Genomic DNA, 15,513 nt, shown 5'->3' with positions numbered 1-15,513 from the left:
TCAATTTTTGCATTTTGAGCAGCCCTTCATAGTGAAAATGTCCAAGTCTCTTGTGCCATATTTTTGCCGCACTTTCTTTCGCTGAAAAAATGACATGCTCCTCCTCAAATGGATTTCATGAGAAACTTTGCCTCTCATTTTTACTTTAAATAATTCTTGATTTGACACATCCTTGATCAAGTAATGTTTATCTTCAAAAGTTAATTTGTAGCCTTTTTCCATCAACTGACCAACACTTAGCAAGTTTTGGTCTATGTCAGGTACATAAAGCACATCAGAAATTGTTTTAGTATTTGAATGACTTGGAATAACAATTGATCTTTTTTCTCTGACAATAATATGTTCGCCATTACCTATTCTGACTTTAGTAATGGTTGTGGGCTTCAATTCCTTGAATAGGGCCTTGTCATTTGTCATGTGGTTAGTGCATCCATTGTTAATTAACCAACATTCGCTCGACGATCTACTTGAAAAATATATTGCAACAAAGATTTGATCTTTCTCCTCTCCATCAACAATCTGAGTGTCTGCTTCTTGTTGTTGACCGTTGTTCTTGCAAATAACAACTTCATGCCCAAGTTGATTGCATTTACTTCACCTGACATCAGGCTTTTTCCAACACTTGTATGGTGGATGGCCTTTTGTGCCACAATGCTTACAAGTCGGATAACGTCTCTTTGAGTTTCCTACTTTACCTTTGGTGGCATTTGCCGAAATACCTTCATTATTTGTTGGTTGATTCTTCTTATTCTTCTTCTTTTTGTTTCTGCCACCATCTTGGTGTTTGGCTGGCAATGCTTCCTCATTATTTCCTTCTTCTCGCATAACCCTTCATTGTTCTTGAGCATGTAAAGCATTCAACAACTCTGTCAAAGTGATCTATGATAGATCCTTTGTATTCTCCAAAGTGGTTATGTTTGCTTCAAATCTCTAACACATTTACCAGATTTGTTTCAATAATATGAGAATTACTGAACTCGGAACCAAGTAATCTTACACTGTTTGCTATGTTTAGGAGCTTTTCAGAGTAATCGTAGATGGTTTCATTTTCTTTCATCTTCTGCATCTCGAAGTCTCTAATGAGATTTAGAACTTGCATGTCTCTGATCCTTTCATCCCCTTTATATTCTACTTTGAGATAATCCCAGATGAATTTGGTTGACTTTAGAGACATAATCCGAGTGAAAATTATAGAAGATACTGATGAAAATAGACAAGCCTTTGCCTTTGATTTTCTGGTTTTCCTATCTTTATGGTTCTTAATATGGGCCATAGTTAGATTGATGGGTAGCAGAGGAACTTCATAATCTTCTTCGACTGCCTCCCAGATATCTTAGGCATCCAAATAAGTTTCCATCCTTACAGCCCAAATTTGATAATTTTCACCATTGAAAACATGAGGTGCCATTATTGAGAAATTTGATTCTGCTTCCATGCTTGACAAATTTGTCTTGTTGAGAGTTTTGAGTTTAATAACACCCACATATCCCTTAAGAAAAGAAAGCTTTGATACCAATTATAGGTTTTACAGAGAATAAAGAATAGAAAAATCAGATTTACTAGCAATTAAACAAGTTGAACATGATTGAAAGAAAATCAGGAATCTGATAATGAAAGCAAACTTACTTATTTATTAGAAACTTCAGACAAATTTATAGAGTTTACAAACTCAACTAAAAATAAAAAATCAGCTCCTACAAATTAGTGATAACATAGAAACTAAATGACTGTTATGCAGTAAATAACTGCTACACAGTTTTAAGACACTTAGACTGTTGCAGTTCTTAATGCAGTTTTCTAACACTCGTATTAATTTTCTAAATTATAAAATGAGTTGATTTATAATTCAGATAACATTATTTCACATGTTAGAATTTTAGATTTTCAACCTAGACTACAAATTTATGTTAATAGAGAACCTAATATAGAAAAGATCACGTGAAATGAGATTAATAGGTATAATCATGTTACCTCTTCTTTGGGCTCATCACAATGGTGGTTTTCTATGTCCTCCTCAAAAGTGTAGGGAACCAAGCTTCCCATATAAACGTTACAACCAGTGCTTGGAAAGACTTGAGTATTAAGGATCCTTTTATCAAACCTTAATTCACCCTCTATTTACTATCCCAAATGAACCTATGACCATGATGATCGAAAATAATGTTATCTTCTTTTTAAGAATATGCTAAGGTGACTGGAAATGGAATTCTTTATCCATATGAATCACCACGAGAAGTTTCTTCTGTCGCTTCTACTGCCATTCTCATTTTCCAGGAGTCCTCAACTCCATATTTCTTCATTACCCAAGTCTTCGTAATTTTTTTAAAGGGATGAAATAGAATAGTACAGAGAGTGCTTTCCAAAATCATCAGAAACATTTTGGATGATTTTTCAATAGAGGGGGGAGCTTGTATAAGCTGTACATTCAAAGTGTCAATACCAAGATCAATTGCCACAATGACTCGGGGTTCATATCTAGCACGCCTTGTTATTCGTTCATTCGATTTCTTAAGACTAGATCATACTTCTTATAAGATTCAAGATGTGATTAGTTGTCCATTAAGATATGAACCTCTCATACAATTGCTCTCCAGGTATTCTGGTTTAGGCCAAACATCTCAACATGATGAGGATTAGATCCAGTATGGACAACCTTATATGCAGGAGATCATATCTAATGCCCACAGAAAACCTATTCCTAATTTTTGATTTATGAAGGGGTATCTTCTTGTGATACCTCGTGGAAGGATTCTAGAAGCTAAGATCACAGTTAGGGAAATACAATGACACATTGTCGTAGGAATTAGTGTTTGAAGAATTATTATGTGTCTATCAACAAAAGCCCATGGTAGGAACCAAGGATAATTGTGACATAATCAGCTCATTTGATCGAATTTTTAAACTCTCTTGGGGAAATTGATCCGGAGCAGAGGGAAACTATAGAGAAGGTATAAAATGACATAAAGGGGAGGCCCTTTCCCAAAAATATAAGGGTCAAATATGCTCTTCTACTATTAAAAAATATCCACTTATACCCTCCGTTATACTATTGGTCCATCATAGCCTCCAACGTCATAAAACTAGTAGAAAAATACCCCTCTACTGTTAGAATCCCCAACATCCCACGTGGCCTGACATATCACTGAGGTGGATGCCACGTGGCTTACCACCTCATTGCATCTATCCCAGTTTAATCCCTCTCCTATTTCTTTTCCCCCACCAACTCCCTATTCACCTAACCACCACCAACATCACCTCCTCTTGCAACACGAACCTATTCTTTCACCACCAACAAACCACTAGTCTTAACCATCATCAAAAAACCATTCTTTCACCAAAAATCAAATTGAATTAATTTTTTTTAGTAATACCTCCTTCATACAATAAAATGATGTTGTTGGATTTATTTGCCTATGGAAGAGACCTACATGTTAATGATAATTTACTTAGAGCACACATCGATAGAAAAGGAAATACACAGCAGAGGAATAACATTTGCCTGTAAAATCTACCTAAATATCTTTAAGCATAAATTCCCAAAAGAAATCTGCTTCCAAAGGCTTCCTCCATATATCCAGAGTCTCTAGTACTTAGTTCAAACATGTATATGACTTCATTGGTTGCTAATTAATTATCGCAAATTAATTAACAAAATTATTCATGTAACAAATAGATAATAAACCGGAAAATGAGATTCCTTCGATCAATAAATTCCGATTTATTTTCCAAAGATTAATGGATGCTATTACTGGAAGGTCTTGAAATCAAAGGAAATCAAGATCACTAGAAATCAATGAAGGAGGAAATCAAGGGACCCAACAGATATGCCTAGTGGATGGAAAGTTCGTCAAAGCCATTAATCAAGGAAGATCAACGGGAACTTGACCTTATTCTTGGAAAGAATCAAACTAGGATTCCTTTCAAGGATCAACTCCCTTGGGTTTGTAATCTCTCAAGACTCGTGAAGGCCTCATACATATACATGTGCTCCAGACATAATTTCATATACTTTGATCGAACCATCTACCCTATTTTTGTTCTACTATAAACAAGCATTGTAGTTTCACTAGATCTGTTGTGTAACTAGTGAGAGAAGAAATACTGGTGAGACATTGTATCAAGAAAAGAAGAGAGACATAGAGATGAAGCTATTGGTGTAAAGCTATACCATTCATTCTGTACTCAAGAACATCGATCACTGAAAGAGAACACTCTTGCAACCCAAGGAGACTGGACTAGGATTCACATTGAATCTGAACCAGTATAAAAATTCTGGTATCTTTAATTCCTGCATTTATTATTATATACTATTCTTATTTCAAGTCGACTAATTAATAAACTAGTCAACTACTTATAATTTTTTTTTAAAATAAGCAATTCACCCCTCCTTGTACTTTCAATTGGTATCAGAGCTAGACTCATATCTTTTTGCTTAGCAGCTTGTGAGAAAAGATCATGGAAAATCAAGTTATTAGCGGAGCACTCTTTCAAGAGGGAACATCACATCTTAGGCCATCGTACTTCAATGGATAACATTTATCTCACTGAAAAGTGCGTATGGAAATATACGCAAAGTCTTATGACGTCAAGGTTTGGCGAGTTATAAAAAAGGACAACTATCCACTACCTGCAACTGCTCAACCACTTACTGATCCAGAAGATATAGATGTATACACAGATGAGCAAATGGCAGTTGTTCAAGTCAATGCTAAAGCAAGATACCTACTCTATAATGCTATAAATGGAGAAGAATATGAAAAAATCTCCAGTTGTGATATAGTTGATCTCGGCCAAATCCAACCACAATTAAATAGCGAGGCAGTGGATGCAATAATAACCCAACAAAGGTCGGGATTGAATCCACAGGGAGTTAGAATATGAGATTAGGTGTATACCTATGTTGATTGCAAGTTTTGGCTTAAATTGTACTTCCACAATGTTGATTGGTGTATTACTTCTACTTTACTCTATTGATTGCAAAGATAAAGCTAAAGGATAATATTTTTGGTTTTGAGATGTTTTTCAATTGATAAAGGAATCTAGGGTTGTGACTTCCACCTAAGTGGCTACCTAACGGGTTGTAAACTATAGAAAAAGTTTGATTTATCGGGTTTGTGGAATAGCAAATACACGCAATTACTCACTCTATACCTCCCGGTAGTTTGAGTGAATTTGCCCGATTTGGCTTTCTCAAGCCCAAATGAGTATTTTCACAAATCAAGTGATATATACTCAAGTCGGGTCTTACTATCTCTAGATTTGACTCTTTAAGCGGGGCTGTCAATTTCTTGAATTCACCCCAATTCCTTGCTAGCCAAATTTTCCTAAACCTAGTCTCTCTTTCTCAAGCAAAGACTAGGTCAAAAAGGCATGAATCAATGTTTGCAACCATTAATTCTATAATTTAAGCATAAACAAGGCTAGATATCACTAACCCAATCACAAACAAGCCCTAACATTAAATACCCATTAAGTACCCACACTAGGGTTGGGTCACAACCCTAGCTAAAGATCTAGCTACTCATAGAAACTGAAAAAATACAAGAAGAAATTAAGGTAGAATGCATAATCATAAATGAAACAAAGAAAATCTAGCGTTAAGAAGCCAATCTATTACAAAATTACTTAAAGAAACAAAGAAAAACGTTCAGGTGCACCTCTGCAAACTAAACTTAACCTAAAAATAACAAAAAATTGTATTTATACTATGCTAAAAATATCTGATAAAAATGCCCCTACGGAGGTTATGCAGCCACATAGTTTTGATGTGGACCGTAAAAAGGTCGACTGCGGCCGCACAATTTTAGTGTGGTCCACACATTTGGGAACTTGGGGCTGAAACTTGAAGTTTTCTGCGTTCCACATAAAACTGGTTGTGGCTGCACCTAGGATTCTGTGGCCGCACAAAAATGTTGCAGTCCGCACTCTTCAGTATTTGACGTTGATCAACTCTCTGATTCTTCAATCTTGAGGACCACATAATAATGATTGTAGCTGCATTTGTCCTTCTGGGGACACATATTTTTGGTGCGGTCCGCACTGTCTGAGTTGTCTAAAAGCCTCCTCTCTGATCCTTATTCTGCGGCCGCACTAGAATTATGCGATCAGCACTGCTGGCCTCTTTGTCCAATTTTGGCTCTTGTTCACTTTTGACTCCTTTATGAGTTGATTTTGACTTATTTGGCTCATTTCCCAATGTTCCTGCAAGTAAGAACATTTCGTTAGTTTTTGGGAATACCTTTAAGCATTTTTGAGCTAAAATGCAAGTAAAAGAGCAAATAAGCAGTCAGAATCCCTACTTATCAACTCCCCAAAATTTAAGCTTTTGCTTGCCCTCAAACAAATAAAGAAATTCCCACCTCCATTAGAAAAAGAGATACTTCAGCTAGCCTAAGGTAAATCAAATAAGGGGTTGACTAGGGATATCACATTGGTAGTCCATGGAAGATTTCAAATTTCAAATCAGATCAAGGAGAGCCTGCGGTCATTTCTCAAGCCAAGCTATACTTAGAATTTCGCCTAGACAAACATTTGGGGCAAGTTGTATACCATTAGCATGGGTACTTGGACTTGTAACTAAGACATCCCACCTTTCATATTTTTGGATTACTAAAGAGAACAGAGTCGAGAGCCCACAGCAATCCTAGCTAAGATTGAGAATCACAAATGGCTCGCTTTGAACCACTCGATGACTGCTTAAGTCAACATGAAAGTCAAAAAAGTCACAACTAGAGCTATTTTCTGCCAACAACTTGTTTTTAACCATACGATCATAGGTAAATGTATTGGTACCAAGTGAAGCATGCTTGAAACCCCTTTCATTCATTACTACTATATTTACCAAATTATGAAAGAAATGGAGAATCAATCCCTTAAGAAGGTTGTCACGCCAATCATCGTTGGGAAGAGTCACTCGGTACACACAAAAATCCACCTTTGGAAAGAACCGTGATATTAAGAAAACCAAAGGCTTATTGTTCACTCAAAACGTAAAAAGAAGCTAGCAAATAAAAAAGAAGCTACTAAAGTAAATAAGAAGATATACTATTAAGGAAAAGCAAACTAAAGAAGTTATTAAATAGACTACAGAAAGCGAGATAAAAGAATATATAAACCGAAGTCAAATGAATATATACATGAGATAGAAAAATATATACATAAGGGGAATGAATATTTACATCAAATGAGAAAATATGTACATGCCAAATGAAAATAAAGATGAAATAAAAATAGTATCAGAGTTATTACATCCCAAATGTCAAATCACCAGAATAGACCACCCCCCAAATGAAAATGCATTGTCCACAATGCTAACTAAAAATAAGAACAAGGAAAGGGTAGAGAGTTAAGAGCACTCCCTATGTGGTCTCTGTATGCATAGGATCTTCAACAACTTCAGCCTCAAGCTATATCTCATCATCACCAGACTGAGGGCCAACTGGGTTGTTGAGCATCCAGATCATCTCCTCAGCAGTGTGGGAAGTGGCACCCGGCTCATCAAACTGGCTGACTGCTGCCTCTGGTGCTGCCTGTGCTACTAGGATAGTAGACTCCATGAGTAGGTCCATTGGCAAATCCCCCGCATGTGCAATCTTCTAAACCTCCTTGGCCAACTTCTCCACGGACTTCTTTGAGGCTTGAGACTTCATCATCTTCCTAACCTGCTTGGTCAGGTCTGCAATGACCTTTCCATGAGCCTCTAGAAGTATCTGTAATAGTCTTCTGGTTTTCTATAATCTTCTTCAATGCTTCCTCCACTGACGGAGGTACATGTGGTAGTGCTGGGGTTGATGGGGCTTAGGATTCTACTGCAACAGCACTGGAAATAGCAGTTAGTTTTATAGTAGCCGACGACATCCAATTGTTAAGACTCGCCAATATTTGGGAGACGCGTAGCGCAGTTTGAGGAAAGGTCGATGAAGTTGGCTCTAGCGATGGTGCTGAAAGTCTAGTTGAAGCTAGTGGACCGGAGGATGAAGATGGTGGCATAACTGTTGTCCCAGTAGAGGTACCTACTACTGTGGAAGGCTCGACAGTTGAATTAGTAACCACCACTGCTGGCTCCTCAGACTGGCAAGTGGATGTAGTGACTTTACCCTTGAACTTAGGGTTGTCAGCTCCCTGAAGGTGGTACTAGGAGAAAGGCTTTTTGGCCTTCACATCTGTATCATAGCGTTTGGACTCCACCCCTTGATCCTTGCAGTACTCGATGAGGAAGTTTGGGTACGGGTAAGATCTCTCACCTTTTTGAACAGCTTGAATGATATTGGTGGACATGATGGCACCAATATTTATTGGATATCCAGCCATAATCGAGGCCACCAGAACTGCACGAGGGATTGAGAGCATGTTTTCATTGAGGCATGGGTCAAGTAGGCTACACACAAACATTTACCACCCTTTTGCTTCAAATTTTAGGGTGGCCCGAAGAATTGGAACTCCAACTGTGATCCACAGAGAAGTAGACCTTGGAATTGTTAGGATCTCAACCAACCACAGACGAGTTGCATCACCCATGTATAGCTTTTCCAAATACTACACTGTCTCAACTTCTTCAAACCCTACATACTGGTTCGTGCACAGGAGTAAAAGAGAATATTCAGATCCCACACTTTTGTAACCTTTGTACCCTGCTTGATGTGAGCAACATTTGCGTAGAACTCCTTGACCAGGTACTAATTGGCATCTAGAACTTTGTTGGTAAACTAGCTCCAACCTTTTTGCTCTTGGAATTTCCTGAGAACATTGGGATTGTATTTGCTCAGGTCTTTCATCAAAAACTATCACTCAAGAGTGAGCGACCTCTATGGCCACAATTCCCGGAACTTTGCAAAGGCATTTGCACTGATAAAACGGTCCTCCTAAATCTCTGGTCGCCTTGACCTCTCTAACCCTGCCACTACAGTGTTTCCCCCTCTCCCATCATCTGGGACATCATCATCATCATCTACATTTATTTGAGCTGGGGGAGCATGTGAGGAAGAGGGTTCAGAATCTTGACTACCCTCTTCCGAACCCTCGGATAAACTGGTAGCAGATGAGGACTCATCAACCAAATGAAGTCTCCCAGGGAATTGTTGTCTTTGTTGTGACTGGGCTTTCGGCTGTGCTTGCACGGAGTTACCCTCATAAGCTTCCCCGGATGGTACATACTCACTGGTCTCAGAAGTGTTCGGGGCTCTATCGGCGGTTGCTTTCTTGCTGATAGCTTTTTGAATTGCAAGAAGTATATTGCTCTTGCCCCTACCCCGGCCTCGGGAGGGTTCTGCCCTTCCTTGTGGTATATCTCCTATACCACGTGAGTGAACCATTATCTGTAGCACATAAGTATTAGAGATCAGTCACAATTGAAGCTCAAAGTGTATTTAAAATCATGATGGAAACTACAGTATTGTTGTCGCAGAAGGGCAGTGCGGACCACACAAAAATGAGTGCGGCCGCAAATAGCCCATTGCGGACCGTACAAAAATAAGTGCGCCGCAGAATACCTATTGCGGACCGCACAAAAATGAGTGCGGTCGTAGAGCCCTAAGTTCAGACTACTGGGGTGTCTGAAGTTCTATCATTGCGGAACGCACAAAAATGGCACCAGGCCATTGCGGACCGCACAAAAATGAGCGCAACCGCAGAAGTGAAGCTCACATGTTGCCTAACTTAGAGGACTGCGGACCGCACAAAAATGAGTGAGGCGGTACAACCTCCATTGCAGACTACACAAAAATGATAATTCAAAATGCACCAGTACTGATCTAGGTTTCATGCAATTTTTGGTCTCAAATGGACATGGTCTTAGAAATCAATCCTCATTAACTTGTTACCCAAATCCCAAGTATCATACAAAAACTACCCACATGATTTCTAAGCAGAAACAATGAAATATTGACATATTTGAGCATGTAGTTAACCCTAAATCTAAGAACAAAAACAAATAAAAGATAAAAAATCCAATGAGGAATTGAACATACCAATGATGAAGACGCAGGTGATGAATTTGAAGGAACAATTTGAGTGCAAATGGGAATTCATAGTGCCAGCTTCGCTTTAGGTCTAAGATGAGCGAAAAGTGTAAATAGGAGAGAGGTGTTCTATTTATACTTTTTACCCGTGGGACCCGGTCTTACACATGAGTGCGGTCGCATAATTTTGATGTGTACCGCACTCTTTACCTAGCCTCTGAGGTGACTGGCTGCGGACCGCACAATAATGAGTGTGGCCGCAGCATCATTGCGGACCGCACAAAAATGTGTGCGGCCGCAAATTCTTAAACAATTTTGACTGGCCAACTTCAGAGACTATGCATTTTGACACTTAGCCAAATTTTTCATACACAGTCCCTGCAACAAATGCCCATTCCTACATACACTTCAAAAGTGGTTAGCACAAAACCAAGCCTATCTAAAAGAAGAAAAATGAAAGAAATAAAAAAGACATAGGTTGCCTCCCAAGAAGCGCCTGATTTAACATCGCGTCACGATGCAGATAACCAATCATGAGAAATGGATAACTGCCACAATGTGGTCATCATCAACCTTGCCAAGATAATGTTTAACCCGGTGCCCATTGACTCTAAAACCTCATCATTTTTATTTTTCAAATCTAGAGCACCAAAGGGGGTTACATTCACTACTTCAAAGGGCCCACTCCATTTTGATTTCAACTTGCCCGGAGGCATCCTCAATCGGGAATTGAATAATAGCACCAAATAACCTTCTTTGAACTCCTTGTTATGGATATACTTGTCATGAAGGTACTTCATCTTCTCTTTGTAAAGGGACAAACTTTTGTAGGCATACCGGAATTCATCAAGCTCATTCAAATGTGCCACTCTTAGGTTTGCAGCAACATCCAACTCAATGTTTAACTTTTTCAAAGCCCACATGGCCTTATGGTCGAGTTCTACTAGAAAATCATACTTCTTCCCCAACACCAATCTATATGAAGATATCCTAATCGGCGTCTTGTAGGTCGTTCTATAAGCCCAAAGAGCATCATCTAGTTTTCTTGACCAATCAGTCCGGTTGGCATTCACAGTCTTTGACAAAATGCTCTTGATCTCCCGATTGGAGACTTCAACCTGTCCACTTGCTTGAGAGTGGTAGGGGTGGAGACTTTATGAGTGACACCATACTAGGTGAGTAAGGTATCAAAATCCCGATTGCAAAAGTGCGAACCCCCATAACTAATAATGGCCGCAGAGTACCAAACCTTGTGAAGATGTTTTTTTCAAGAATGTCACCGCACTTTGAGCTTCATTATTGGACAAAGCCATGGCTTCAACCCATTTTAAAACATAATCCACAGCTACCAAAATGAAAGTGTTCCCACAAGAGCTCATGAACGGTCCCATGAAATCAATACCCCAAACATCAAAGATATCAATGTCTAAAATGGTGGTAAAGGGCATCTCATTCTTCCTAGAAATTTCACCTGCTCTTTGGCATTCATCACAATGCTTTACAATATCACTAACGTCTTTGTAGAGGGTAGGCCAATAGAATCCACAAGTCAAAACTTTTGTACGCATTCTCGCTCCACCATGGTGACCACCATACGGTGAAGAGTGGCAAGCTTCAAGAATTCCCATTTGTTCTTCCTCCTGTACACAACGTCGAATCACACCATCGGTACATATTCAGAAAAGATATGGCTCATCCCAATAGTAATCCAAACAATCCCATTTGAGCTTCTTCCTTTGGTTTGAAGAGAACTCATTTGGTACAATGCCGCTCGCAAGATAGTTGACTAGATCAGCGAACCATGGCATCCCGATCATTGAAACAGAGAGGAGTTGCTCGTTGGGAAATAAATCATTAATCTCAAGGCCGTCATGTGGCCTCCCCTCCTCATGGGACAAGTGGTCGACCACTTGATTCTTACTACCCTTGCGGTCTTGAATATCTAGATCAAATTCTTGCAAAAGAAGCACCCACAGCATCAACCTTGCCTTAGAATCTTTCTTACTCATCAAATACCGAAGCATCGCATGGTCGGTGTGCACAATCACCTTAGTACCTATCAAACATGACCAAAACTTCTCCATGGCAAACACAATAGCAAGTAGCTCCTTTTCGGTCACTGTGTAGTTGACTTGGGAATCATTCATTGTCTTGCTAGCATACTAGACCTAATGGAAGATTTTGTTAATTTTTTGCCCCAACACCGCTCCAACTGCAACATCACTAGCATCAGACATGAGCTCAAAAGGCGAGCTCCAATCCGGTGCGGTGATAATAGGACTAGTAGTCAACTTGAACTTGAGCAACTCGAATGCCTTCATACAATCTTCATTGAAATGGAACTTGGCATCCTTCTCCAAAAATTTGCACAATGGGTTCACCACCTTGGAAAAATCCTTGATGAATCGGCGATAGAAACCCGCATGATCCAAGAAGCTCCTCACTCCCTTCACAGACGTAGGGGGAGGGAGTTTGGAGATCATCTTAATCTTGGCTCTATCAACCTCAATACCATTCTTTGAAATTTTGTGGCCGAGGATAATGCCTTCCTCGACCATGAAGTGACATTTCTCCCAATTCAACACCAAATTTGTCTCCTCACATCTATCCAACAACCTATCCAAACCATTCAAACAATCTTCAAATGAATTTCCAACCACAGAAAAATCATCCATAAAGACCTCAAGAATGTCCTCCACCATATCGGTGAAAATAGCCATCATACATTGTGGAAAAGTCGACGGTGCATTACACACCCAAAATACATCTGCGAGAATGCGAAAGTATCATAGGGACAAGTGAAAGTGGTCTTCTCTTGGTCCTCATTAGCAATGAAGATTTGGTTATAACCAGAGTATCCATCCAAAAAGCAATAAAAAGCACACCTGGCCAACCTATCAAGCATTTGGTCAAGAAATGGAAGCGGGAAATGATCTTTCCGTGTAACTTTGTTGAGCTTCCTATACTTCATGCAAACTCTCCACCCGGTAATGGTTCTTGTTGGGATCAATTCATTCTTGTCATTTGTCAACACAGTCATGCCCCCTTTTTGGGACACATTGTATCGGAGAAGTCTATGAACTATCGGAAATGGGGTACACAACCCCCGCATCTAACCACTTGGTTATCTCCTTCTTCACCACCTCTTGCATTGCTTCATTCAATCTTCTTTGATGTTCAACAAAAGGTTTGTCATCCTCCTACAAAATAATCTTGTGCATGCAAAAGGCAGGGCTTATGCCCCGAATATCCGCCAAAGTCCAACTGATTGCTCTTTTCCTCCTTTGTAGGACCTCCAAAGTTAACTCTACCTGCACGTTAGTTAAGCACGAAGAAAGGATAACTGGTAAAGTAGAGTAAGGGCCAAGGAATTCATACCAGAGGTGCGGGGGTAATGGTTTTAGCTCCAAGGTGAGAGGCTCCTCGATTGAGGGCTTTGTGGGCACAAATTGTCTGCAACACTACAGTAGATTTCTGCAATTTCCTTTAACTTGAAATGGTCCGTTCAACCATCTGAAACTCACCTGAGGCCCTTGGGACCCCAACCAAACATGCCAACATAACCCATGACCTAATTCAAACTTGTTCCAACCTTTGGAATGACCAAAACAACATCAAAACACCAAAATCACATCGGATTCAAGACTAAGAATTCCAAAAACTTCCAAATTCCGCTTTCGATCAAAAAGTCTATCAAACCACGTCCAAATGACCTGAAATTTTGTACACACATCCCAAATGACACAAAGGAACTACTGCAACACCCGGAATTCGATTCCGGCCTCTATATCAAAATCTCACCTCTCAACCAGAAAACGCTTCAAAATTCTAATTTCGCCAATTCAAGCCTAAATCTACTCTGGACCTCCAAAACACATTCCGATCATGCTCCTAAGTCCCAAATCACCTCCTGAAGCTATCTGAACCATCGAAACTCACATCCGAGCCCTTTAACACATAAGTCAACATCTAGTTGACTTTTTCAACTTAAGCTTACTCAAAAGAGACTAAGTGTTTCAAACCTTACCAAAATCTCTCCGAACCTGAGCCAACCAACCCGATAACACAAAATGCAGCTGAATAAGGCAATAAGAAGCAGAAATGGGGAAAACGGAGCTGTAATTCATGAAACGACCGGTCGGGTCGTTACATTAAGGTAAAATGCATAATCATAGATGAAACAAGAAAAATCTAGTGTTAAGAAGCCAATCTATTACAAAATTACTTAAAGAAGCAAAGGAAAACGTTAGGTGCACCTCTACAAACTAAACTTAACCTAAAAATAACAAAAAGATGTATTTATACTAAGCTGAAAATATCTGACAAAAATGCCCCGATGGAGGTTATGCGACCATATAATTCTGAGTTGGACCGCAAAAGGGCCTTCTGCAGCCACACAATTCTAGTGCGGTCCTCACACTTGGGAACTTGGGGCTGGAACTTGAAGTCTTTTGCGATCTGCATAAAACTGGTTGCGGCCGCACAAAAGTGTCGCGGTCCGCACTCTTTAGTATTTGGACTTTGATCAACTCTCTGATTCTTCAATCTTGCGGACCGCATAATAATGATTGCGGTCGCATTTGTCCTTCTGCGGCCGCATATTTTTGGTGCGGTTTGCATTGTCTAAGTTGTCTAAAAGCATCCTCTATGAACCTTATTCTACGGCCGCACTAGAATTGTGTGGTCAGTACGGCTGGCCTCTTTGCCCAGTTTTGGCTCTTGTTCATTTTTTACTCCTTTACGAGTTGATTTTGACTTATTTGGCTCATTTTTCAATGTTCCTGCAAGTAATCACATTTCGTTAGTTTTCGGGAATACCTTTAAGCATTTTTGAGCTAAAACGCAAGTAAAAGAGAGCAAATAAGTGGTCAAAATCCCTACTTATCAACAACCAAGGAAATGTGGGATAAACTCAAAGTTACTTATGAAGGAAACAGTAAAGTAAAAGAGGCCTATATCAACATGTTGATCAATGACTACAAACTCTTTCAGATGAAAGAAGGAGAATCCATTGAAGAAATATTTGCCAGGTTTAGCAAAATCATTAGCGATCTAAAAGCTTTTGGGAAACCATATTCAAGTGGTGATCAAGTTAGGTAATTTCTGAGAAGTCTACCTATTACTTGGCAGACAAAAGTGGTTATACTTGAATCACAAGATCTGAACAAATTATGTTATGATGAACTTCGAGGACAACTTATAGTATTCGATAAAACTCATCTCAAGAAAACAAGCCAGGAATAAAAGAAGAAAATAGTTGCTTTCAAAGCCACAACTGAAAGAGCATACAATGATATTGATGACGACCCTGAAGATCTTGAAGAAGAAATCGCCATGGTATCATGGAACATGGATGGTCTAATAAGAAGATACAGAAACACAAGAAGAGACAGGATACCACCCAGGCGAATCAGGCAATATAATGAACAAGACAAAAATGATGGTAAATGTTATAAGTGTGGAAGATATGGGCATGTTCTAGCTAAATGCCCAGATCTTAAGAGAAAAGTTTCCAGAGGCTTTAACCAAAATGAATCATTTGGAAGTTGGAGTGATG

The 15,513-nt window shown here is 39.3% G+C and overlaps 1 protein-coding gene across 1 annotated transcript; it reads right to left on the bottom strand.

Annotated features, from left to right (window-relative positions):
* Positions 1-1,273, bottom strand: LOC142176105 (uncharacterized). Its single transcript, XM_075243173.1, has 3 exons — positions 936-1,273; positions 696-829; positions 1-566 (listed from the first exon to the last, which is right to left on the bottom strand). The coding sequence occupies exons 1-3, from the start codon at positions 1,271-1,273 to the stop codon at positions 1-3; spliced, it is 1,038 nt and encodes a 345-aa protein (XP_075099274.1).
* Between the last annotated feature and the right edge of the window lie 14,240 nt (positions 1,274-15,513).

This window comes from Nicotiana tabacum, chromosome 22 (genome assembly GCF_000715075.1).
Source record: "Nicotiana tabacum cultivar K326 chromosome 22, ASM71507v2, whole genome shotgun sequence".
Classification (NCBI taxonomy): domain Eukaryota; kingdom Viridiplantae; phylum Streptophyta; class Magnoliopsida; order Solanales; family Solanaceae; genus Nicotiana; species Nicotiana tabacum.
The sequence above is the reverse complement of the archived record's forward strand: the minus strand, read 5'-3'. Positions and strand labels throughout refer to the sequence as shown.

What these genes read in the sequence shown, in the direction of transcription:
- LOC142176105 (XM_075243173.1), bottom strand. Translation starts at nt 1,273, where the DNA reads ATGGCCCATATTAAGAACCATAAAGATAGGAAAACCAGAAAATCAAAG. An exon ending in GAAACAAATCTGGTAAATGT is followed by an intron (nt 830 to 935) that starts GTTAGAGATTTG and finishes AGAACAATGAAG; the next exon opens with GGTTATGCGAGAAGAAGGAA. An exon ending in TTCGGCAAATGCCACCAAAG is followed by an intron (nt 567 to 695) that starts GTAAAGTAGGAA and finishes TTGGGCATGAAG; the next exon opens with TTGTTATTTGCAAGAACAAC.